The sequence below is a fragment of the Podarcis filfolensis genome, assembly GCF_964270895.1.
Source record: "Podarcis filfolensis genome assembly, chromosome: 14".
NCBI classification, from domain to species: Eukaryota; Metazoa; Chordata; class Lepidosauria; order Squamata; family Lacertidae; genus Podarcis; species Podarcis filfolensis.
The window spans coordinates 39,666,559-39,690,785 of NC_139616.1; the positions used below are offsets into that span (position 1 = coordinate 39,666,559).

Genomic DNA, 24,227 nt, shown 5'->3' on the forward strand with positions numbered 1-24,227 from the left:
CCCAATGCAACCAAAATAACAGTTGCCGTAAATATATCCTATTTTTCTCTCTTTATTCAAACAGCTCTGACTGCTTGAAGATGAACATACCTTATCAACACTCTGCTTGAAGCAATCAGAGGTTGTTTCTTTCACCATGTTAAAAAACACCTTCCTGTCTTCGTCATCTATTAAGCGGTCATAGAAGACCCGATAAACTTCATGAATCCAAAGCCTGATCAGTTTCTCCCCATCCTATCAAAAGAAAGGAGGAACATCAATCCATGCCTGGTTTTGAAGCAGATATGAACATAGTCACACACACATGGATCTTGATACTTCTTGACCACTGGGAGGTGGAAGCCAATCAACAGGAATTTAATCAGTAAATATTGTTATGGGTTTGGGGGTGGGATCCCCCTAAACCCTAGAAATTAATAAACAGTAGGATTTTTTAATTATTATTTGGAGTACCGAAGGGAAGATTGCAGGCCAGTGGAAAAGCACAGGCTAAGCTTCCTTTCCAAGCCAGTGCCTGACCTCGGATAGAGGCGTTAACATGACAAAAGGTGTTGATGGCCATCTAAAAGGAATCTTGGGCCTGTGCAGACAGAGGTTCCCAAAGTGATGGGATGTGTATGTGTGTGAGAGAGTAACTTTAGCAAGCTGTACTGAAAAGAAGGGAGAGAACAAAGACAGAGATCTATCTTTTGGCAGGCTGGCTGAAGGGAGGCTGGGAGAGATGCCTTGGGCTCCAGTAATGCATTGCTGTGGAGAACAAGCCCCTCTTGAGATGATCAAGCTGTAAGATCTGTACTCCCTCCACCTAAATTCAGGTGTAAATATGTGAATTTCTTAAAGCTACAACAACCTCTACCACGTCTTCAATTCTCCAAAGAGCACAGGCACAGGTTGAGGGCTAAGACCTCTGGAATCCCATGTTACAGCTGGTAACAATATAAAGAACTTTAGACTGAACCAGCTCAAGCCTTTGCAGAAGAAAAGCTCTGATGCTTCTCCATGCAGATAAATCACCTTTGAGATGGGAATTACAGAGAGAAGTTATTTCTGGAGATTCAGCAGCAGTGTGGTCCATTGTGAGGTGCAACTGTGTGCACAGGGTTGCATCCAACTAAATTTTACTCAAAGCAGACTCAATGAAATTCATGGGCCTAAGTTAGTCATGTTCATTCATTTCAACGAGTCTACTCTGAGTAGGACTAATACCTAGATGCAGCCCATACTGGTTAAGATATTGATCAGGAAATCTCTAGGTCAAAAGTCGCCTCTGCCACAAACCTTCTTGGTGGCTTCTAGTAGGCCACAATTGCTCAGCCTCAGCTCTGCACTCCTCCATCTTCAATATTCAATATTTACCTAATCTACAGAGTTGTGTTGTTGTAATCATTCCAATGTGGCAATAGATACAAAGTACTTGGAAACCTAAAGTGCAATTATAAATGCTAAGTTTTATGGTGATGATGGTGCCCCCGGTGATGAAATAAAAGCTAGTGTAGCTTTCACACCTGCAAATGGGTATGCGGGCAGAGCAACGCTCCTCTGATGACCCGGGAGAAATCGCGCAGGTTGAAGACATAGTGAGATTTTGAAGGAGTCGGAAGGAAGTTTTCCACAGCCATCTTATAAATGTTCATGGTAGCATGAACCATCATTTTGCCAAGCCTTTGAAAAGGAGCAAAAAAGTTAAATGTAACCCTGAGCTTTCTTTCCACCATGCCCCCTGCCCCTAGGTTCTCTTCTCCCACTTTGCCATGGTGAAGAGTTGCAGACATCACTAGGGATGAGCAAATCCATTAATTTCGGATTCTCATTTTCCCAATTTTATGTTCGGTTCTGCAAATTTCCACACCAATTTGCAATCCCCCCCCAAATCATTAGCATTTTAGTGCTAATTTCTCCTAACATACACACTTTTGGATGTTTTTGCCTAAGATATCCATTTTTGCAAGCAATTTCCCCCAATATAATTCATTTCATGTTACTGTCAGAAATATATGCATTTTTGTGCATGGATTATCTTAGTATATGCATTTTGCATACATAACCTGGCCAGAGAACTGCACTGTTAAGACTGGGAAAGTGCAAAGGATTTCCTTTTGCACAACAAAAGTCCTCCGCCCACGCATCTATCCTTAACCCTCCCCAAATCTGCTCCAAAGGGTTGGTGGAACATGTTTAGGGGAAGTTCCATTGCACAAGCAGAAATCCTTGTGCTGAGACAATGGTTTAATTGGATACTGCTCATTATTTCTCCCCCATCCCCATTCATAATTCAGTGGCAAAGCACATGGCTTTACACATTAGTCCCTCGCATCTCCAACACCTGAAAACCTGGAGAGCTGCTGCCAGTCAGTACAGACAGAACTAAGTTAGATGGACCAATGACAGCTTCCTATTTTGCTAATCATGGAGGTTCTTTATCAACCTCCTGATCCTAAATCAAGTGTCACTTCAGATAGCAAACACACAACAGTACAGGATTATATAGCAAGAGCAGTGGCAGTGGTAGATAGCAGCTAGATGTTGTTAGGAGAAATGAGTGGGAGTGGTGCATCCAAAATGTTATGGAAAGAATTAATGTGCTATGGAATCCTAGGATGTCACCACAGCAGGCAGTTTCTGCTGCCAGGTGTGTTATCAGGTGTAGAGAGTGAGTTTTACTGTGAGAGCATCAGGAGTGTGTTTTAGACTGCTATGTGCCTTAGAGTAAGTCTTTAAAATCTCATAAATCTGCCAGTTTCTCATACGTATGTGTGTGTTTTCAGTGCTTTTTTATGGGGGAACGCAGGGGTACGCATACCCCTAAACATTTTTTGAGTCTAACAGGAGAAGAAACTAATTTTTTTTTTGAAAAAATAGTTTCTTCTCTAGTATGGTGAATTGTCAGTTCCGCTGCTACCCCCGATGGCGGCCTCATTTCCTGTCATGGTGTGTTTCCTGAGTCTCAGGTGGAAGCAAGTGTTTAATGTGTGGAGTAGGAGTTGGAATCTAGCATGGTGATTGGTCAGTTTTGTTGTATTTGCTGTATTTATTTTTCCCAATCTGAACTATAAAATGGTGATTTACTTGAGTCAAAATGAGAGTACCCCTAAACAATTTTTAAGGAAAAAAATCACTATATGTTTTAGTATACCAAGTAAAGTAATGTGTTATGTTTAAACTCTAAACAGAGAGTCTTGTGCAGTCTTTTCTACAAGAGAAAAAGAGAACTGTACTTTTTTTAAAGGGTACAACGACCTGGGGCAGCTTCTGCACATATAAATACCACAAAATGTGCTCTCTTGAAGAGAAGCACATTCCTTACGGTCCATTTACCTCAGAAAAGTGGCCTCAAACCCTTTGCTGAAGTGCCAGTCAACGATGGAAGCAAAGATCTTTGTTAAAATTTCATCATCGAAGGCACTGATGGAAATAATGTTCAAGTGCCTTGTGAAACGTCCTGTAAGACACAAGGGAAGACACAGTAAGTCTCAATGCGGCTTTGCCATTCCTTCTGATGACCCCAGGCAGATACAGTGGTCCCTTGGTTCTCAAACGCCTTGGTACTCAAACGCCTTGGTTCCCAGCGCCGAAAACCCAGAACTAAGTGTTCTGGTTTTCAAACGCTTTTCAGAAGCCGAACGTCCGATGTGGTTGTTGGCTATTGTTTCCGGGGCGCCTGCACCAATCAGAAGCTGCGCCTTGGTTTTTGAACATTTCAGAAGTCAAACTGACTTCCAGAACAGATTAAGTTTGGCGCTTTTGTTTTTGCTATTTATTTTGCGTTTTTGTTTTTGAGGCTTTTTTGGTTAATTTGTTTTTGTGACTGTGTGGAACCCAGTTCAGCTACTGATTGATTGACTGTGTGACTGCAGAAAAGGATAAAAGGCTGTCCTATTGCATTTAATCTGACATCATACCTGTAATATCATTCCTTCCACCTCCAGGAGGCCCCATTGCTGAAAGGAACAGAACATCAACAATATCGAGCCTTGAGGTATCCTTCTTGTCGTACCAGTGGCCGTGATCAATCCATTGCCTAAGGAGTTCTATAGGAGGCTGGGCTCCATACACTTCCTTGGCAGGCATATTTAAGTCATCTAGGAAGAATATTGATTGAATATTATTTCCAAAGACAAAAAAGAACTCTCTCTACCTCTCTCCCTCTACCCATCAACACAAGAAAGCAAAGAAAGGGCGAGGATAAGGATGAGGCTATCAATGGTCAGGGGCAACAATGCTTCTGAACACCAACACCAGGAGCAGAGGAGTGCTCTTGTGCTCAGATTCTACTTGCAGGGTAGCCGGGATGCTGGACAAGAAGGGCCGTTGGCCTGGTCCAGGAGGGCTCTTCTTATGTTCTCTAGAGAAAGGAACAGAGCCTTTTCTAGATTAAACTTTTATTTGTATGCTACAACCACAGCAAGAATGTTTATTGCTAGGAATTGGAAAGGGGATACGATACCAACAAAGGGAGAATGGCAAAACAAATTGTGTGAGTATTTGGAATCGGCAAAAACGACAGTGGCAATTAGGCATCAGCCAAACCAAAAGTTTTAAAAAGAGTGGGAATGTGTAAAAGACTATTTGGAAAAACATTGTTCTCAAATTAAAGCCTTGATACATTTCAAATAAACTTCATAAAGTTAAGAACAGATAGATAAGTTATTTATCCTGTAATAGAAAGGTAATAAAGATAAACAACACAGTTGAAAAGAGAAAGAGAACGATGGCACCTTTACCCGGCAGTATATCGCGCTCAGGAGCGGCAGTGGTTACACCTGTGATATACCACCAGGTGAAGGTGCCATTACACTCTGGCCCTCAAACCAAGGGAGAATTGAGTTGTGAGGCACCAGAGCCAATGGAGCTTGTTTTTCACTTGATGTGCTGGGCACTGGCGGTGGAGGGACTCCCTTTGTTGCCAGAGCCCAGCACCCCAAGGGAAAAACAAGCTGCATCAGCCCCAGCCTGTCAGATGATGGTGTGGTTTCTCGAGAGTAAACAGGCAAGACTCTGACCTGTCCTTTCCAGGCTTTATTCTTGGCGCAACCTATTTATAGTGAAGAGCGTCGTAAGTTCATGTCTGGCTCAATCGCAAGCAGATCTGGGAGTGGTTGGTCTTTGTACCTCCCCCAGCATAAAAGTCGCGTCACCCCCAACCTTTTCTGCCCCTCCCTGCACCGAAGCCTACTGCGCAGAATGGGCGCCGGCAAGGGCATACTTCCCCCCTCTCCAGTTTGCTGAGGTTCGGTGTTGAGGATGCCACAGCCCTATGAGGCACCAGGGTGAAACCGCTGCCTCTCCAAACGAGGGAGCTGAGGCTGTTTCACCCCAGCACCTTTTGGGGCCAGGCTTAATGCACCTTGTTCTTCCCTCTGCTTTTCAACATCGTTTTGTTAGGGTGGTGATACATCACAATGTTGAAAAGTTGATAACACCCAGCTCTTCCCCCACCCCCTGGTCTATCTCCCTCCCTCCCTCCCTCCCTCCCTCCCAGGATTGGGTCCCTGACAGTTTATTTCTGCGAAAGGAAGTACAGCTGCTGTTGTAACAGCATGCTTCAAAACTGTAATGTGTAGCAACAAAAATGTTTAAGATGTGATCTTACCTACAAATACAATAGCCTTTTTCCCAGCTGGAGGACCAAAAAGTCCCTTTCTTCTCCTGTCCAGTTTTGACATAATAATGTCCTGGGTCTGGTTGGCTGTAGTTCTGGCAGAGAAATTGATGAAGTTGGGAGTGTACTTTGTCTTTGGGAGATTAATCAGAAAGCTGTTGGTGATCGCTGATTTCCCTGTACCAGTGGTTCCCACGAAGAGCAATGGGATTTCATGCTCCACATAGGTTTTCAGGAAAAAACTCTGCCTGGCTGTTTCCATGGTTGGAATTATAAGCTCAGAGACCTGTCGTGAAGAGATGGTTAGGTGTAAAAAACACATCTTGCACATTTGAAAGTAGAAAAATCTGCATCACTGCAAGAAGGGAGTGTGTGCATGAGAAAAAGAGATAATGTATTTATGACCTGTACATTGCAAGGATCCTGTACATTGCACACCAGGCATGCAATGGAAGCTGGTCCATTAGGGTAAATGGGGCACTGCCCCACCAACCTTACTCTGTTCTCAACTAGCCGCCAATTGCCTGCCTTCTAACTTACAATACTGTCAGCTTTGTGCTTGTTCCTTAGTCTAAGTGTTGCCCCTGTATAACTCAGCAGGGAATAGGATGGGGACAAAACTAGAATTAGTTGGCTCTGCCTTTCATTGGCTCTGGCTCCACCTACTGTTTAGCCTTCCTGCTATGCATTCATGTGCATGCACAGGCTGTAGGATTTCTATCAATGCAGAGTTTCCAGCCACCGTTGGGGTGGGCTGCAGGTTTTGCAAACCTGTCTTCTTAGGGCAGAGCTTGTACTTTGCTCCATAGGAGTGAGCGGTGACTATTCATTTACTGGGAAGACAACAGGTATAACAATGTATTACTGAGTGTTGTTTATATTTGCTATTGTTGTGAATTGCTTTGAGCTCAACTTGAGGGTTGGGAAAATAGCAGACAAGAATTTAATCAAATCAAAGTGGAGATGCTGCTGAGGGAGGGGGTGGACCAAACCTACGCCCTCTCCATTATTAGGATTTTGGGAACTGAATGCTTTTAATGAAAGGGCTATTGTAATTATCCGTATGTTTTTAATGTTAAGTATAACTGGTTTAATTCACACAGAAATGGAAAATGTATGTGTATTAATGAACGTTTTAAATGGAAAATGGCTAAATATGTGATGCAAGCATTGGGGTTTTTTCACAGTAGTTTTCTAAAAGACTCTGAGCTCTTGCTGAGTTGATAATTAGCTAGTTTTTGTTTTCTGCTAGCTAACATGTCAGTGTTGTAACCTTAGATCAGGTGAAAAAGGTATTTGGTTGCAAATCTCCATTCTGAAGTTGCCTTTAGTCTTTTGTCTCAAACTGTGTGGAAGTAAGGATGTGTAAATGACCCTTTGAGTTACAGAGGAAACAGCTCCAGGGAAAATGGATGCTGTGGGAGGAGAAAGGCCTTTGTTTGGATAATTTCATATTATCTAAGATGCTGAGCCTGTGCTGTACACAACAATACATTGTATGAATAGTTGGGGTGTACCTTTGAGACTTATGTTCTGTTTTCAAAGAATTCTACAAGTAAAAGTTTACATGATATTTTATTCAATGATTTCTTCCAAAAGGAGTCAGTTAATATGCATCCAGCTGCTTCAAACTGCATGATATTAATATATGCAGTATTTCAAACATAATTTATATTTATATATAGTCCTAGTTCTGTACATGTTTAATTGCTTTTCAATGATATTCTTCCTATATATTCACTGTTCCTATTTTATCTGTAAGTTGCCTTGAGTCCGTGTCAGCGAAAAAGGCAGGATATAAATAAATATAATGATCACAATAATAATTAGCCCATCAAGGCTTTCACCTGATGTCACAATGATGTGAGGTCATCCCATTCTGCCCTTGCAGACTTTGTGATGCACAATAATAATTAGCCGATTAAGGCTTTCCCCATCATCATAGTCCCAGCCCTATACCTGCTAAAACTTCACTGTTTCTCTTGGTCATTTCAGAAAGTGTGATGGAATGTTGAGAACAAGCTCTTACATTCATTGATTTGGGACTGGGGGAAATCTTGTTCTTTAACCAGTGTTTCTAAAGTGGGACACAAAAATCCAAAATCGAAATTGTCCCATTCAACTTTATTAAAAATAATAAACAAAGCCACAGGCAATTATTAACAAAGCCATCAAGAATCACCTCTCCCTCGTCTTTTTAAATTAAAGAACAGAGGTTTCATTATTTCAACTATTCACACACTGTAATTTCTAAGCAGTGTGCAATGATGTTAGAAAGGAGATACAAAGGAGATAAGTGATTAAAAAGCAACCTCAGCTGAGGATTGAACATGGGACTTTCTGCATACAACCCATAATAATAAATGGTTCTATCCAACTTAGTTTTACTCAGAGTAGACCCCTTGAAAGTAATGGTCAGGACTTGTTAATTTGGCCAATCAGATAAGGTCAGCCTGAGCAATTATGAGGCAATAAATGCAAATGGTTTACCTTTACTCCAGCAGGGATGGTTTGCTCTTCTTTTGTAATGTACTCTGTCCAATTATTCCACTGTCCACTGGCTATCTTGTGGAAGTAAAAGTCGTACACGGTCCCTGGTTGAGGGGAAAAGGCCATCAGGAAAGCTCAGTTCAAGGCAGCAAGGCAGCATGGCTGACTTTGGGTATTATTTCAGACTGCAAAATTTGGATATGTTTCTACGTATACCTTCTAACCAAACAGAAACAACCCAAATGCTGCCAAATCATGATTTTGGTACAGAAGGGCAGCTACAGCAGTAGCCCACCAATAATTTCTGTCCTCCAGTTGTGTACCAATAGCAGCAACTCCCCATTCAACACACCACTTTCAAATTACACTGCAAAAGTAAAGAAAAAGAAAACTTTAGGGAAGACCAGGAATGGATTTTCTGTGAACTGGGTTCTGATACTGAAAACAAATTCCTAGGTGGAAAAACTGCACTCAGAGGCAGGGATGGAAGGCTCTGTCAATTTCAGTTCTCTTTCAGTTACTCTAAGGCTATCAGAGAGTTCCTATGACCTTCCAGATATTGTTGAATATGAACTCTCATCATTCTTCTTCTTCTTTTTTTTATTATTATTATTATTATTATTATTATTATTATTATTATTATTATTTTTATAGTGTTGGATTTATGACCTTTGTATCAACATGCACAATTTTATGAATTGTTGCATACAACTCTGGGATTCTTCAGGTTGAAGGGTGGGGTATAAATTACATAACAGCATAAATAATCCCAGGTCATTCTACTTGGGGCTTATGGGAGCTGGGGATTCCCCATCCATGGTGTTCAGGATGATCCGCTCCTTTCTTAATCTCTGGGACCTATTACAAAACAATTCAATGCCCATACTGGAGATATGATGCTTCACGATGTATAAACAAAGCCAATTATTTAAATTTGCACAAGTGTATGTGTTTAAACAGACCTCTATCTGGAAAAATGTTGTTCTTCGTCAGCTTTACGCTTTTGGGACGTGGATGGTTGTCGTCCATCCCCATCAAAACTTCCCGGTAATAATGGTCAAATTTTTTCCTTCCCTCAGCGTTGATGGTGCCCCCAATGGTCCACACCAATGCGAACAGGAAAAGTCCCTGCAGCCACAGGGTGATCTGCTGGCTGGACATGGTCTCGGAATCCTCTTCGCCGGAATTCCTGATTTCATCTATTTTTTAAAAAGAGCAGATGAAGATTGTTCTTAGAAGGCATAGTCAACAACTTCAAATGGTGTGCGTGTACCACGTCATGTGTTCTATTATGCAGGGCAGGCCTTACCTGCCCTCCATATTTTATTCAAGTTGGCACCCCTGCTGCCAACACTTTCAGCTCCCACTCCCCTGCTGTTTGTTTGCTCAGATACTGATTCAAGCAAGGGGTGTCAGCTTACATTACAATCCTATATTAAGTTTATATTGAGCATATCTGGTGAACAGAGGGCATTTCAGCCTATGTGAGTCAGCAGGGAGAAAGGAGAAGTTGTTAGGTGAACAAACTGGACAGGACAATGTTCTGGGATTGAAAATTAGGCCACAACTTTATTGATTCCAGGTGTAGGTTGGATTTGGCTAAGGCACTGGAGGGCTGGTGGACGGCTGGCACATGACAGAGTCGATCCTAGGGTTAATGTGTCCTCCCCAAGACACAGGTCTACACGGACGACTCTCCCAAGCCACTGAAGAAAGCTCTGTGGCCCATCCGCCATACACCTTGGCTTTTGGACAGAGACTTCCAACTAGACCCCTCTAAGGGGTGCCCTCTTACTGCACTGTTCTGTGGTGGGGTTGATGCACCACTGCACACACCCCCGATGTTAGACTTAAAGGATTCCATGCAATGCCTTTCTCTGCCAAAGTTGTGAATATTGCTATGGGGAAGGCAAAACCTGCAAACGAGGCCAATCTGTTTGCAGACAAATTGTCATTGCTGGCCAAAATTTCAGTAATAAAAATTAATGTTTTACCTAGAATGATGTTTTTATTTCAAACAATACCTATTGCAACTGATTTACTGTTTAAAGAATGGCAAAAAAGATTTATTGAAGTTTTATGGCAATGTAAAAAACCACAAGTTAAAATGAAAGTACTACAAGAGATTGGAACTGCCTGATTTGAAATTGTATTTTGAAACCTGTTGCTTAGTGTGGATGAAGGAGTGGGTGATCCTAAGAAATAGGAGGATTTTGGAACTGGAAGGTCACGATTTAAGGTTTGGATGACATGGATATCTGTGGTATGACAAGGTCAAAGTGAATATGGACTTTAAAAATCATTTTGTTAGATGCCCTATATTGAGAATCTGGAATTGAAATAAACCTAGGTTGTACTGTATACGAAGATACCCTTACGGATTTCAATGCAAGATGCATTTCATATGGAAAGAGGTGACAGGTAAAGAGAAATGCATAGCCTACGGAGGCCATATGACTTCACCTATTACAGCTTTTCATTGTATAGGTTTGTTAGATTTGTGCATTGCTTCCCATTAAGAAAGTGCCAAAGCTATGTACGGTGGTACCTCAGGTTACATATGCTTCAGGTTACATACGCTTCAGGTTACAGACTCCGCTAACCCAGAAATATTATCTCGGGTTAAGAACTTTGCTTCAGGATGAGAACAGAAATCATGCTCCGGTGGCGTGGCAGCAGCAGGAGGCCCCATTAGCTAAAATGGTGCTTCAGGTTAAGAAGAGTTTCAGGTTAAGAACAGACCTCCGGAACGGATTAAGTACTTAACCCAAGGTACCACTGTACAGCTGTTATTCTGGTTTGTGCCTGAGCATTTCTACATCCCACTCTTCCTGAACTAGAATAATTTTGAAACAATAAATTCCAGAACTGCAGCACATGTGCTTTACTACAGTTTTAAGTTTCTTCAGTTCATTCCTTTGCACACACATACCAGTGTGTTCTGCAGTTTAACCTGGACCCAGCTCAACACGGGCTTCCTCAGTGATATTTCCAGATCTTTCTGGGGCACAAATTAGTTGGGAGAACTAACGCAGTTGCTCCCACAATCTTATGGCGCAGCAAGGTGGGAGTGGGTGAGTGGGAAGATGAAGCTCACAGGATCCTTACCGAGCAAAGCAGTATACAGTGTCATCATGGAATGAGTGAGATGGATGGGTGATGTCTGAACCATGACCCTGCAATGATGGCGAATAAATTCCAAACAAGGCTGAACTAGCCACATGAACAAGTCGTCAACCTGGAAGTTGGAAAAGGGTAAAATGGCTTTCAAATGCAGCAGAAGTTACATTATTACTAGTAGGAACAGTTTGCTAACAGTCAATATGCAGAGCAGGACCAATACATTTTGCTGCCTCAAGCAAAAAGCAAAGATAAATGGTGCCTCTTCAATCCCATTACATGTACAGCAGCCAATTGAACTGGCAGCTGAGTCTTACAATGGGGCAGCATTCTCCACAGCATCTGAGGGTAGCAGGCTCACTTAGGAGGTGCATGACAGGTAAAATGGCACAGCAAGGTGGGGGGTGGGAAAGAGGGGGAAATGAAGCTCACAGGATCCTTACCAAGTACAAGCTTTGCTGCTGCTGCTGCTCCTCACTCTCCAGGACTTTCTGCCTGAGGCAGTTCCCTCACGCTGCCTAGTACGTGGCCAGCTCTTCCAGTACAGGTGGTAAGACTACCATCACAAAGCTAGGGTGACCATGGGACCCTCAATTACTGCTGTTCCTAAGGATCTAGAAGTGGTTCTCCTGGAGGGGCACAGCTATAACACTAGCTCCTCTGCAGCGGTATCTCTGCCATTTACCAGGAGGGAGAGAGGGAGATGGTGGGGAGACTGGCGCAGTGCAAGAGGAATGTTAGGAGTGCTGGAGGGACTGAACTGCTGCACCTGCACCACCCAGATCTCCACGCTGCCTTGTGCCCCCCGCCCAGTCCTGGGAACTAGTGTTACAGCTCCACTCCACTGGGTTGGTTATTGATGGTATATATTTGCATAAACATTGGATAGAGTGCAGGTTGGTCATGCATCCTATTATACAAAGGACAGTCCCCTATCTGAAGAGCTGTCCAGTACAAGTTTGATTTCAGTTTAAATAACCCTTAAAAGGAGAACAGGTTTGTCCATCGACAGGTAGCATCGGAATGAGCATGCACAAAGGGCACTTGGACACAGTCTCCCTCACCATAGTGGGGTGTATTGCATTCTTTTAAAAAATTATAGTACTTATGTCTAAATTTGTACCTATGCATTTTAATTAGCATATGGGAATTTTGTGCAAATCTATGCCGGGGGGTGGTGCATTTCCCCTTCTTTTGGTGCCATGCTAATAGAGTGACAATTACTAGGGAGACCCACCTTGGCTATGAGACATAAATGAGACCATACATGTCTTAGGGCAAGCTTACAAGAGATAGGCCTTTCTTGGTGGTACTGTGGTGCCCCGCAAGACGAATGCCTCGCTAAACGAAAAACCCGCAAGACGAAAGAGTTTTCCGATTTTTAGCGGCTTCGCAAGACGAATTTCCCTATGGGCTTGCTTCGCAAGACGAAAGCCCATAGGGAAATCTCCGGGGACAGCGGGGAAGCGCAGCGCGCCTTCTCCTCTGTTCCCGGACCTGTCTTGAAGACTTGCGGTGGGAGGAAGGTTTTCCTCCCCACCGCCAACATTCAGAAGGCTGTTCTGAAGGCTGGCGGTGGGAAGAAAAGCCCTTCTCCCCCACCAGCCTTCAGAAGAGTTCCCGCAGGGCTGCCTAGGCTGCGGATAGCAGCCTGCTGCCCTGCGCGAGGGGCGCTCTGCTTCAGAGCGCCCCTCACGCCGGGCAGACATCCGCAGCTTGGGGAGCCCTGCAGGAGTTCCCCGCAGGGCTCTCCAAGCTGCGGATAGCAGCCTGCTGCCCCTATCCGCAGCTTGCGGATAGCAGCCTGCTACCCCTATCCGCAGCTTGGAGAGCCCTGCGGGGAAGTCCTGCAGGGCTCCCCAAGCTGCGAATGTCTGCCCTGCACGAGGGGCGCTCTGAAGCAGAGCGCCCCTCGCGCGGGGCAGCAGGCTGCTATCCGCAGCTTGGAGAGCCCTGCGGGAAACTCCTGCAGGGCTCCCCAAGCTCCAGATGTCTGCCCCGCGCGAGGGGCGCTCTGCTTAAGAGCGCCCCTCGTGTGGGGCAGCAGGCTGCTATCCGCAGCTTGGAGAGCCCTGCGGGGAACTCCTGCAGGGCTCCCCAAGCTGCAGAAGTCTGCCCGGCGCGAGGGGCGCTCTGCTCCAGAGCGCCCCTCGCGCCGGGCAGCAGGCTGCTATCCGCAGCCTAGGCAGCCCTGCGGGAACTCTTCTGAAGGCTGGCGGCGGGAGAAGGGCTTTTCTTCCCACCACCAGCCTTCAGAAGGCTGTTCTGAAGGCTGGCGGTGGGGAGAAAAGTCCTTCTCCCCCTACCAGCCTTCAGAAGAGGTCCGGGGACAGACTGTCCCCGGACCTGGTCTGAAGGCGGTCTCCATAGGAACGCATTAATTGATTTTCAATGCATTCCTATGGGAAACTGTGCTTCGCAAGACGAGAAACTCGCAAGAAGAAAAAACTTGCGGAACGAATTAATTTCGTCTTGCGAGGCACCACTGTAGTGCCAAGATGGCAAGACCATTGGTTCCAAAATGGTTATATTATTAAATGGCTCTACCATCAACCATCAACATGTTTCTCCCAAGGTGAAAACAAACTCTGCTCAGTTGTCACGCAAGAGGCAAAACGAGAGCACTTATCACTCCACCCCCACTGCAAACAGCACAGAGCAGTTTTCTACCTATGCAGCCACAGCAACAGCTCATTTCCCCCTCCTTATTGCCTTCCTGCCCACTGCAGTTGTTCTCTTGTATGAGACACTTGTCAGTTTCTAACTTCCAGATTAGATTCTTCCAATGTGCTCTACATCTTCAAGGGGCTCTTCAAGGGGTTGTCCTTGAAGATGACTCAGAATCTTCAAACGGTCCAAAATCCAGCAGCCAAACCAATGTTTAGATCCTGTTTAGATTTCAAATAATTCCAGCTGCACTAGTTGCTAGTTCATTTCTAAGCCCAATTCAAGGTGCTCACATTAGTGTTTCAGATCCTAAGTGGCCCAGGCCCCAAACTTCTGATGAAAGCCCCACATTATTATTATTATTATTATTGTTATTGTTATTGTTATTGTTATTAAATTATAGGCCCACAAACCAGTTCTCTGTGTTCGCTGTTCAAGTTTGGAGGCAATGTGTTCATATAAGAATCCTTCAGAGGCTTCCAGCCTAACTGGTGAGGTTCCATGTAGATCATACCACACCTGGAAGAATTAATAGTTTTGTTGCACAAATTTGCTTGCAATGAGGGGGTAAGACTTATGAAAGTTGACTCAGCCTTCAGATGACAGTGGGCAATCACTAGGATTCTTGCGGCACCTAACAAACTTAACAGATTTACTGGACACTGGAAGGGGACCAACTCTGGACCTTTTTGCAACGTCATGAAGGAAGCCTGTAAGGTCAGGTCTCTCTCTCCCTGAACATGGATCTCTTTCTCCAGCATCATGGTATTTGACCCCTCTCCCTATGTGGTTTTCCCTGATCAATACTTTTCTCCTGCTTTCCCTCCCCTCCTGCCTCTCTCACACACATTGTTCCATACAGCTCAATCTCTCTGAATGGTGTAAGAGATTTCAGGAATGCCAAGAAAGACTCCACGTTTGGTTTCTTTGGAATGAAGGTCACTGGATCTTTGTGATATAAGGCTTAATTTTCACATACAAACAGGCTGGGCATTACGATGAAAGGCCTCACAGAATTAGCGCTCCAACAGATATTGCTTCTTCCCCTTTAGGCTTCCTTTCAAAGCCATAGCTTTGGACTCAGCATGGAGAGAAAGCCAACTGTTTTGTGTCTTCCTAGCTCCTCCAGAAGAGAGCAGGCAAGAATGGCCTCTGGGCCTGATGCTCTCCTACATCTTGGATGCCCTGGCCTCCAGCCACATGGGGCTTCCTTCTAGAAACATTACCAGCTAGTTGTTTCTATGGCAAACTCTTGAATCTGACAAAAAGGTCATGTAAAAATGGGGAAGGACTGCATCCCAGTCGCAGAGCATCTACCTTAAATACAGAAAATGAACGGAGAATTGCTGACAACATTGACAATATTGAGCAAGGTGGACCAATGGTCTGACTCATGACAAGGCAGCGTCCTATGTTACTAAGATGTCCAAGAGAATTGCCTAGGGCCATTAACTCCACAAACAGCATACAGATAAAATTATGTATGTATGTATGTACGTACGTATGCACCAATCCTGTAACAATATAGAGAGGCACATAAAGCTGCTATTGGCTTTGCTTGCAAAAGTTACCTGCTGACAGTAGCTGGAGATGCTTGTTCCAAATCTTCTGGCTCAAACATTAAGCTCATCTTTGCACTCATCTGAATTATTTCACCACTCATTAGGCACAGCTAGAATGAAAACATCATGTAACCATGGTTCAGTCATGTGTACGGTAAGGATTGTGACAGGACAACTTGCACTATTGCAGCATGTGTCACGCAGAGTTTCAGTCATTTTACAGACACGCACATGAACAACAGTGACATTCTGTAAGAGGATGAACATCATTTGTTTGCTTCTTCTCATACTTCCATGCTTGAGAGCAAAAGATAATGAAAGGTTTACGTGTAATGTTTAACCATGATTTAGCATAAGAAGGGCAATTCCCTCTCTCCTCTTCCAGCATGGCTGCACTGGAAACTTCTTTTTCCATTTTATATTAATCATAGTTTAATGTCTGCATGCATGTGCATGTGTGTGTGCACACACGCACACAAACACACAGAGATATTAAATGCACACAACTTAGATATTTAATTGGAAACCCAGAAGGCCATGATTCAAAGAGCTATTTGTGTATTAGAAGCCTATAGCAAACTATCTAGTATTAGATAAATATTTCTCTGACTGTAATCTCAAATAATTAAGACAGGCGTTGTGATGTAAACACCTTCCCTTGAAATTTGCTTTGAGACTCTTGTAAAAAGCAATGAATGAATTTTAATCATTGCCATCTTGCATTAGAACAGTGTTATTCTATACTAGGGATTGTTGCCTCTGATTGCTTCAGTTGCCAAAGCTGCCTACACCTACCAGACCCCCACATGCTTGCCAATCTCCTCCCTGCTTCCTTTACACCAGGCCAGCCCCACTCCCTTTACCCCTCACCAAACCCCTTTCCTTAACCTTGCCAAACCCACTGAGCGTCAGAGTGAGGTGGGCAGCAGCAGGGCTTACCTGGAATGGTCACACATCGTGCTGCAGTTCCCACAGCTGCATATTTGTGGTCATGCAAATTACAGTATGATGACATGCTTACATATTTATGTATATAGGCAGAAAGAGCTACAGAACTAGGCCTTTGGAACTGCTTGAATCATGCAACCTTAGAGCAAGTCCTCAAATTACCTTCTTAATACTAAGGGAATAAATCTCTAAATTACAAACTCTATCATTACAGCCATGGCACTTACCTTCTTGTTATCATCTAACACAGTGTTCATGTTCTCTATCCAAACAGCATCAACAGGACCATCAAAGACAATCCACTTCCTGTCCTCTGTTGTAGAGCTGGCTTGTTCTCTGAAGGTGGTTGCAAGAACGCCATCTGTCCATTCGTGGCTCACAGGGTCAAAACATCCATACAACTGTCCCATGGTAATAGCTTTTGGATTAATAATTCTATATTCAACTGCAGATTCTTCTGTTGAAGGGTCTGAGAAAAAAAAAGTATCTTAGGTTAGCAACATGGGAGGAATTCAATTCTCATTTAAAGGTGAATCTGCCTAATTTGTGCTTTCTGAAAAACATTTGAAATTCTCTGAATTTTGCAATGCAGCTCTGCAGCCAAGTAGTGTGTACAAAAATGCATATGCTGGATCAGGGGGAAGTGCTCTGCAAAAAAAAAAAAAAAAAAAAAAATGTATCAGGCAAAATGTGTCTATTAAGAGACATTCACACTAAATGGTGATGGATTTTCACGTGGACTTTTAACAATAAATATTTGCAAACTGAGGTGAAATGTGGAGACCTAAACAAAGGATTAGACAAGTGAGAAATTGGGAGAATCTAAAATTGACAGATTTGCAAATTCTGATCTCTGCCTAGTTAGAAGGCAAACTCACTGGCAGAAATTGGTGCCTAAAAAGCCTTGCTATCCCAAAGCTATTTCTCAGGCCAAAAGTAGATGTTACACTCTTGGTGTGTATTATTTTCTCCCGTGTTGTTGTTGTTTTTAATTCAAAGACTTGGTGTCACTCTTCAGTTACCCAGCTTTAATTGACCCTGAGATCCAAGACATTTTGCAGGCTGAGGCAGAGCAGCAGCCTCATCAACCAAGGCCAACCAAGTTATTTTGGCACCAGGGCCAGAAAGTCCCCAAAATACCTCTCCTCCTCCCTGGCTTAAAAAATACAGTAATAATGAGTTAAATAATGAACACTTTGCTGCCCTTTCATTACATCCTCTCATAATCCTTCACTTCGACTGATGGCAGAGCTAGCCCTACTCCTACTCAGAGTATACTCCCTGAAATTAATGGATCTCAATTATGTTCATTAACTTCAGTGGAACTACTCTGGGCAGGCACAACCAGGTTTGTACCACTTAATAGGTGAACATCAGTTTCAATGCCTCCTTGAAGTACAGAGAGGAGAAAAAACAACACTCAGTCTAAGCATACACTATGCCACAGAAGAAGTGACAAAGACAAGGAAGAAAGAGAAAAAGAAAGTAGATGGGTTAAGTTCAGATGGCAGGCTGAGAAAACAATTTTTGAGAGTTTCAAGGGGAAATAGTCCAACATTTTCAGAACACTGGGAACAAAAGATGGCTTTGGCTTAATAAAATGTGTAAGTGGTTTTACTGCTTATTCAGCTCAAGGTTTGGATCAAAGTAAGACATGTTTCTGACAATGCAACCTTCAATCTGTCTTCCAGACAATTGGAATTCTCTGTTGTGTAGAGTGGAAACAACAGCATTAGCAATTTTCCATTCTTGTACCCATAACCTTCCTCTGTTCTCCAGCAACAGGCAATTGAGAAAGAAAGTGCTCAAGATGTAAGCTTTCTCTTTCAAGATCAGCCTTGCTATACAGGATGCACCAGACAGATGCTTATTTATTTCCTTTCATTTGTGAATTGCTTCCTGTGAAATGTCTCAAAGCAATTTAACAATTAAAACATCAGAAATAAAAACCTATATGAAAAGATTTCATATTTTTTAAAATAATTTTGTGCACAGAAAAATAACTTCTAATCCAGCACAGATACAGACTGGGATGAGTATATCAATTTAAAAAGGCTTCTTGAAATGGGAAGGTGTCAAAAGATAATAGATAGGTGACATCTGTACATGGTGGGGGAGTTCCAAACGTTGGCCACTACAACACTGAAGACCCAGATTCTATATCTTATAGAATGGACCTCCTAATGAGATTGTGTCCGCTGGAGGCCATCTTCTATAGAGCACAGTGATTGGTTGGATATATAATGGGTGATGTAATCTTTTAAGTAGTTTGGACCCAAGTTGCAAGGGGGCTTTGTACCAGCACCATGAATTTAGCCTGATAGCTAACTGGCAGGTAATAACTAGCTGCAGTCCAAAACATCTGGAGGGCACCAGTTGGGGAAAGAGAAGATGAAGTTAAAGTTCTTTTTAAAATTAAGACGGCATTGGGCAGAATTAAATTTGATATGTACCTTGGCTCAGATCCCCAAGGGCCATAGCAAGCACTTTGTAGGCGTAGGTTTTTCCTCCCATCGGCTCCCCGACAATCATATAGCCATGACGAACCATCATCATTTCATAAATCTGTGCCAATGAAATAAGTGTTGTCAAAAATTCATTGCGTAGATGAAGTTTTCTGCCTTATAAGGGCATCAGAAATCCACAGAAGTGTGAAGACATGAATATTTCAATAATAAATAAATCCTCAAAGCACTTTGAGACACACTCAGCATTGTTTCATAGGAACTGTGCAGATATGAAAGGTGTAGCCTTAAGTCAAGAAACTAAAAAAGGGAAATCAATAAAGCCTAAATTGGCTCAGTAACAAAGACAGATTAGTGGCTCCACCCGCCAAAGTTGGCCTGCAATTGAGGGAGGGGTTAAGGATCTGGCCTACATATACATTTCCAGTGTGCAAATATTCAAACTAAAGAAACCTGAATAATTTTCCCAATAAACCATGGAACTGGTTGAAGATTAATTTTTGCAATATTGTTATTCAGTGCCTGGATGAAGAGATCATAATCTGGTCGAGGTAGAATCACTCCAGGAAATAAATCAGATATGATTCCCTGTGAAATGAAAGAAGAAGAAAAAATAATATGCAATTTAAGAGCAGGAACTTCTGGTTGTACACAAACATGATTCAAGCTGTTCTAAGCAAATGAAAATAATCTTTCTACTTAGTTAATCATAACACTGTCATCAACATCATGCAGCAACAGTTCATGTTATCAGTATCTAAATGACTTCATTGATTATCCTACCTGAAACAGAGGGACATCTTGTGCCAAGAATTTAGCTAAGTTAACATCCAGTAAAGCCCTGAGCAGCAAGACACTTTCATTTTCATCTGGGTACTTCAGTTTTAAGTTTCCTGCTGCTGTCAGGACCGATTTTACAGCACGCATCCCATAGTCGTAATGATGCTGCGATGATAACTGTTCAGAGCAAAGACGATAGGTAGCAACAATCTTCTGGGCAAGACTGTGAAAGATTATACAACATGTTACAATTTATGGACAGCAAACATAATGGAGAAAAGAAGATAAAATGTCTACATCATGTATAAATAGATGAATAATTAAAACAGATATCACCAAGTAAGTTTATAAAAGATTAAGTGACAAATCAAATGACAGGTTTTTCCTCTTACTTAGGGGACGCTATTGGTGGTTAGTGTTTTTCCCCCTATAAAAATAGGTGCCAGTACTCATCATGAAGTTGTTACAGTACGTGCCACACTTTTTAACGAGAAAAAAAGAGGTGCTGGTACCCTTGAGAGCTGCGTACCCTTGAGTACCCCCTGGGAAAAAACAAAGCACTGAGTGGGTAGGACAATCTAAACTCCCAGCCTGGCAGCAGTGGGGCATGTTGGGGGTGGTGGAGCCACCTCTTTTTATACTGTAATTTTATGTTGTGAACTGCCCTGAGATCTACAGGTATAGAGCAGTATACAAATGTAATAAATAATAATAATAATAATCTGAGAAATAAAATATAGGAAAGTGTTTATGAGAAAAGACTTATATATGGCAAGACTCCAAGAGGACTTCTGTTGCTCATATATCTTCCACACACACCCAAGTGAATGTTTCCTGTATAATACCTGAAAACCGACTAACTTACCTTCGGGAGTCAAGGAATCCCATTGAATAAAGTGAAATTTCACCAATCAAAGCATAATCTGGAACCATCATGGCTACAGTACGGAATAAAGCCTGAAGAACAGAAAGCGGGGGGAAACAAATAATCAATATACAATGTATTCTCAAAACAAAAAGCAATATGTAAGGTTGTTGTCCAAGGATGTTGTGCTTCAGTGATAGTTACTTGTGAGCCTATGACTTCAGAAGCAATTAGCTAAGGAATAAGAACTAGGATTGCCAGGAACTGTCTAGCAGTAGAGGAGGAATATGGTTTAAATGGATTTATGCACAGAATGTGGCAGTTCTGAATAGAGGTAGGCATGCAGATCTCTACATGTGGAGGCTTCCCTTCTGGAACTTTGCATAAAGTTCCAGAACTTAGGAAAGCCTCTGCACATGGACATTTGGGGTGGGGCCAGGTAGAGTCATGTGTCAAAAGGTGCAGCCCTTTTCTATACCCTTCACATTCTTTTGTCAGAGCAACACCTATGATCCCTGGGAGCTATCCCAGGTTCTGAAACCTAACTCTTACACTTTCCTTTGAATTGTGCTTTTATGTTAGTTACCGTCTCCCTCATACTGTTTCCTCATCCAGACTACCTATTTTTTGTTCACTGCCTGTTCCAGGTTACATTCTTCTGGTCTTGCCCAGCAACCCACGGGTGTTTCGCTTTCCCATTGTATAACAATTCACCTTCAAGTTATCAGGAAGTTCTGCCCGTCCAGCATATCCAGGATTCATAGTGATGAATACTGCACAGGTTGGATTAAGTGAAATCTCTGTGCCTTCAAAGATAAATGTTCTCAGCTTTCGAATAATAGCCTGCTGAATACTGAGGATCTGCTGTGCCACTACAGAGAGAACTTCAACCTAAGAACAAAAGAAAGGAAATAATACTTCAGATTTAAAACATGCATTTCAAACCAATGTAAAGGGACCGCGAAATGTGACCTGAACAATGTGTTGGGGCAGTGTTTATCAAACTTGCGCCCCACAACTCCCATCATCCCTAGCTAGCAGAACCAGTGGTCAGGGATGATGGCAGTTATAGTCCAACTACAGCTGGAGACTCAAGTTTGAGAAACATTGTGTTAGGGCTGGGCTGAAATAGTGTGATAAATCAATGAGAACCGGCTATAGCCAGAAATTTTACAGAGAAATGCCTCATACTGACGACTGGTGGCTCAGCGTTGACTAGCAATAGATCTCCAGGGTTTCATTGTTCCAATCAGCCATCCATGTCCTCTTCAACACTTCTTTCCATTCCATCTCCCATAATAGTCAGGCTGCATTCTGTGGCTACTGAACAGGCTTAGTTCTCCCTGGGCTATTTCAGATATTTCCCCTTTTCCTTAGGCTTTCTCTCTCTCTCTCTTTTTAAGTATTTTAGCAAACCTTGGGATTCTCCAAGCCTGTTTATATCTCCCCCATATGAGGGTGGTACTGTTTTGGTTACAGAAGTGACATCACTCATAGTCTAAGCACCAGAAATAGAGGAAGTCATTACCTCAATTCTGTTGAACTCATCAAAGCAGGCCCAAGCTCCAGCCTGTGCCAGTCCTTTAAAGAATTTCCCCATGGCTTTGTAATCGAGACCGTCAGAGCAATTGAAGACAACACACTAAAACAAATGACATAATATATTGTTCAAAGTTGCTGCAAATTTTTACTTAACAATAATAACATTGCCAACCACTTAATTTTCTTCCAGGAGTGGCTCCTGCATCTGTAACAATTGTGCAATGCGCAGGAATTCAGCAGGTTTTGCCATCACTGCACGAAATTTTGCATGATTGATTTCAGTGTGTCATGTGGCTGTTAAAGGCACAGGAGCCCCGCTACAGAAGTTGGCAAGCTGAGCTACAACTCTAGCAATTTACAAAGAGAAATGGAAAGCACACTACAAACAAACCATGATTATGCAACAGTAAACTGTGGGTTCTCTACATTAGGGGTGAGGAACCTGTGGCACATTTTTGGGTGCCAGGCAAGATCGCAGCCCTGAGAAAGCATTTTTTCTGTGGCGAGAGCATGGCGCAAGAGCACGACACACAAAATGGCCGCCACAATCTCATGTGAAAAAATAGGATGGCCCATTCTTTCCAGGACACGTGTGTGTGTGGGGGTATTATATATTAACCACAGAGACTTGTGGGATGTGCATATGAATTAATGGGAATAAATACAAGACCTGTCCTATTTCTTCTTCAAGTATTCATGAACTTTTGATCCATAGCTTCAGCAAACAAAGATGATTCCTCAAACGTATTTTTAGAGAGAAAGAGAGGGAGAGATGGAGGGGGAAAAACATAGATATCAGCAAAAAGATTATTTTGTTACCTGCTTAGCCAGTGCTTTTGCTAAATCTTTGGTGGTTTCAGTTTTGCCAGTTCCCGCAGGTCCTTCTGGGGCACCTCCCAGGTTTAGTTTCAAAGCTCCCATTAATGTTCTAAGAAACAGAAAAGAGGGGAATTAGCACAGTATATATATTTTAAAAAATAGGATACCAGGGTGGTGAAATCTGTGGCCGTCTTAATACTGCTAGAGTAGAACTCCCATCCTCCCTGATGATTACCCCTGCTGGAAGCTTGAGCTGCCGGGAGTTAGAATCTGAATTTTAATATTCTCACCCTCTCAGGATAGTCAAATGGCCAAAGTTAAACAGAACAAGTTCAAACATGGTTGATTTCTCAATGAAATATTATACTTTTTGGAACACCCAGCGTTTTTAGAAAAGGGAATTATGCAAATCTATGAGCTTGCATGCAGTTGCTGAGAAGGGCAAGAATCTCCCCATGACATTTGCCCTGCCCCAACCCAAATACCACACATGTTTTAGGCTATGACAATGGCCGGATGGATTAATGGAACATTCAGCCAAGAACTGGATACAGCTCTCTAGTTTCTTATGTAGATAGCCTTGCTTTTTAAAAACCTCTAGCACTGGATCCTATGGTCCTGAGGTTCAAGAGGTCTTTATTTGGGATCAAACTTTTAGAATGGAAGGCCCTGCCCTGTGAAACTCCCTGCTAGTAGAGGTTTGACCGTAATTATTACTGCCTTCTTTTAGACGCCTTCTAAAAATAATGTTATTCAGACAGGCCTTTGCAATGTGACTCTTTTTTTAAAAAACAAGCCACTGTTTACTGATGTTTTTACTGATGATACAGTAATTTTATATGCTGTGTTCCATCTTGCTGTATTTTTAGGAAAGTGTGGTCTATCTATCTATCTATGTATCATTTAATCAATCACCTGGGACTTCATATGTGTAAGCCAAGGTAGCCAATGCTTTGTCTTCCAGATGTTGCTGGACTCCAGATCCCTTCATACCTGACCACTAGCCATGCTGGATGGCAATAAGGGGAACTGGAGTCCCATAACATCTGGAGGGACACAGGTTCACCACTCCTAACCTATATCCTGCTGAAATTCCAGTTGTGAGCATGACTCGTGAACAAAAAACACAAACATTAAAAAAGTGGGGAGGAGTGTTACCTATAGCATCGGTCGGTCAGCGGCGTTATCACCAAACGAAGGGAGTTGCCCAGGTACTCATAGCCATATCTGGCTTCAGTTGTAATCATTCGGACCATCACTTCTCCCTCTTCCCAGTAATATCTCAGCTGAGAAATCCACTGGAAATCATTCAGATCTGAAATTTTGTCTTCAGACAGTTTTGCAACAACATCCCGTGCTGCAGGAACAAA

General features: G+C 42.7%; 1 protein-coding gene across 7 annotated transcripts in view; it reads right to left on the bottom strand.

The window, feature by feature from the left end:
- DNAH3 (dynein axonemal heavy chain 3) overlaps positions 1-24,227 on the bottom strand; it is an 84,243-nt gene that overhangs the window by 21,395 nt on the left and 38,621 nt on the right. For all 7 annotated transcript variants that reach the window (XM_083584831.1, XM_083584836.1, XM_083584830.1 and 4 more), the window contains exons 29-47: positions 24,016-24,214; positions 22,858-22,966; positions 22,025-22,138; positions 21,211-21,387; positions 20,497-20,588; positions 19,635-19,854; positions 19,305-19,439; positions 18,840-18,951; positions 16,614-16,855; positions 15,448-15,548; positions 14,290-14,395; positions 11,198-11,327; positions 9,052-9,288; positions 8,090-8,193; positions 5,591-5,885; positions 3,900-4,079; positions 3,316-3,439; positions 1,506-1,662; positions 91-234 (exon numbers count right to left, since the gene is read on the bottom strand). In XM_083584831.1, coding sequence (XP_083440957.1) covers positions 91-234; positions 1,506-1,662; positions 3,316-3,439; positions 3,900-4,079; positions 5,591-5,885; positions 8,090-8,193; positions 9,052-9,288; positions 11,198-11,327; positions 14,290-14,395; positions 15,448-15,548; positions 16,614-16,855; positions 18,840-18,951; positions 19,305-19,439; positions 19,635-19,854; positions 20,497-20,588; positions 21,211-21,387; positions 22,025-22,138; positions 22,858-22,966; positions 24,016-24,214 — 2,978 coding nt within the window. The remainder of the gene's footprint in view (positions 1-90; positions 235-1,505; positions 1,663-3,315; positions 3,440-3,899; positions 4,080-5,590; positions 5,886-8,089; positions 8,194-9,051; positions 9,289-11,197; positions 11,328-14,289; positions 14,396-15,447; positions 15,549-16,613; positions 16,856-18,839; positions 18,952-19,304; positions 19,440-19,634; positions 19,855-20,496; positions 20,589-21,210; positions 21,388-22,024; positions 22,139-22,857; positions 22,967-24,015; positions 24,215-24,227) is intronic.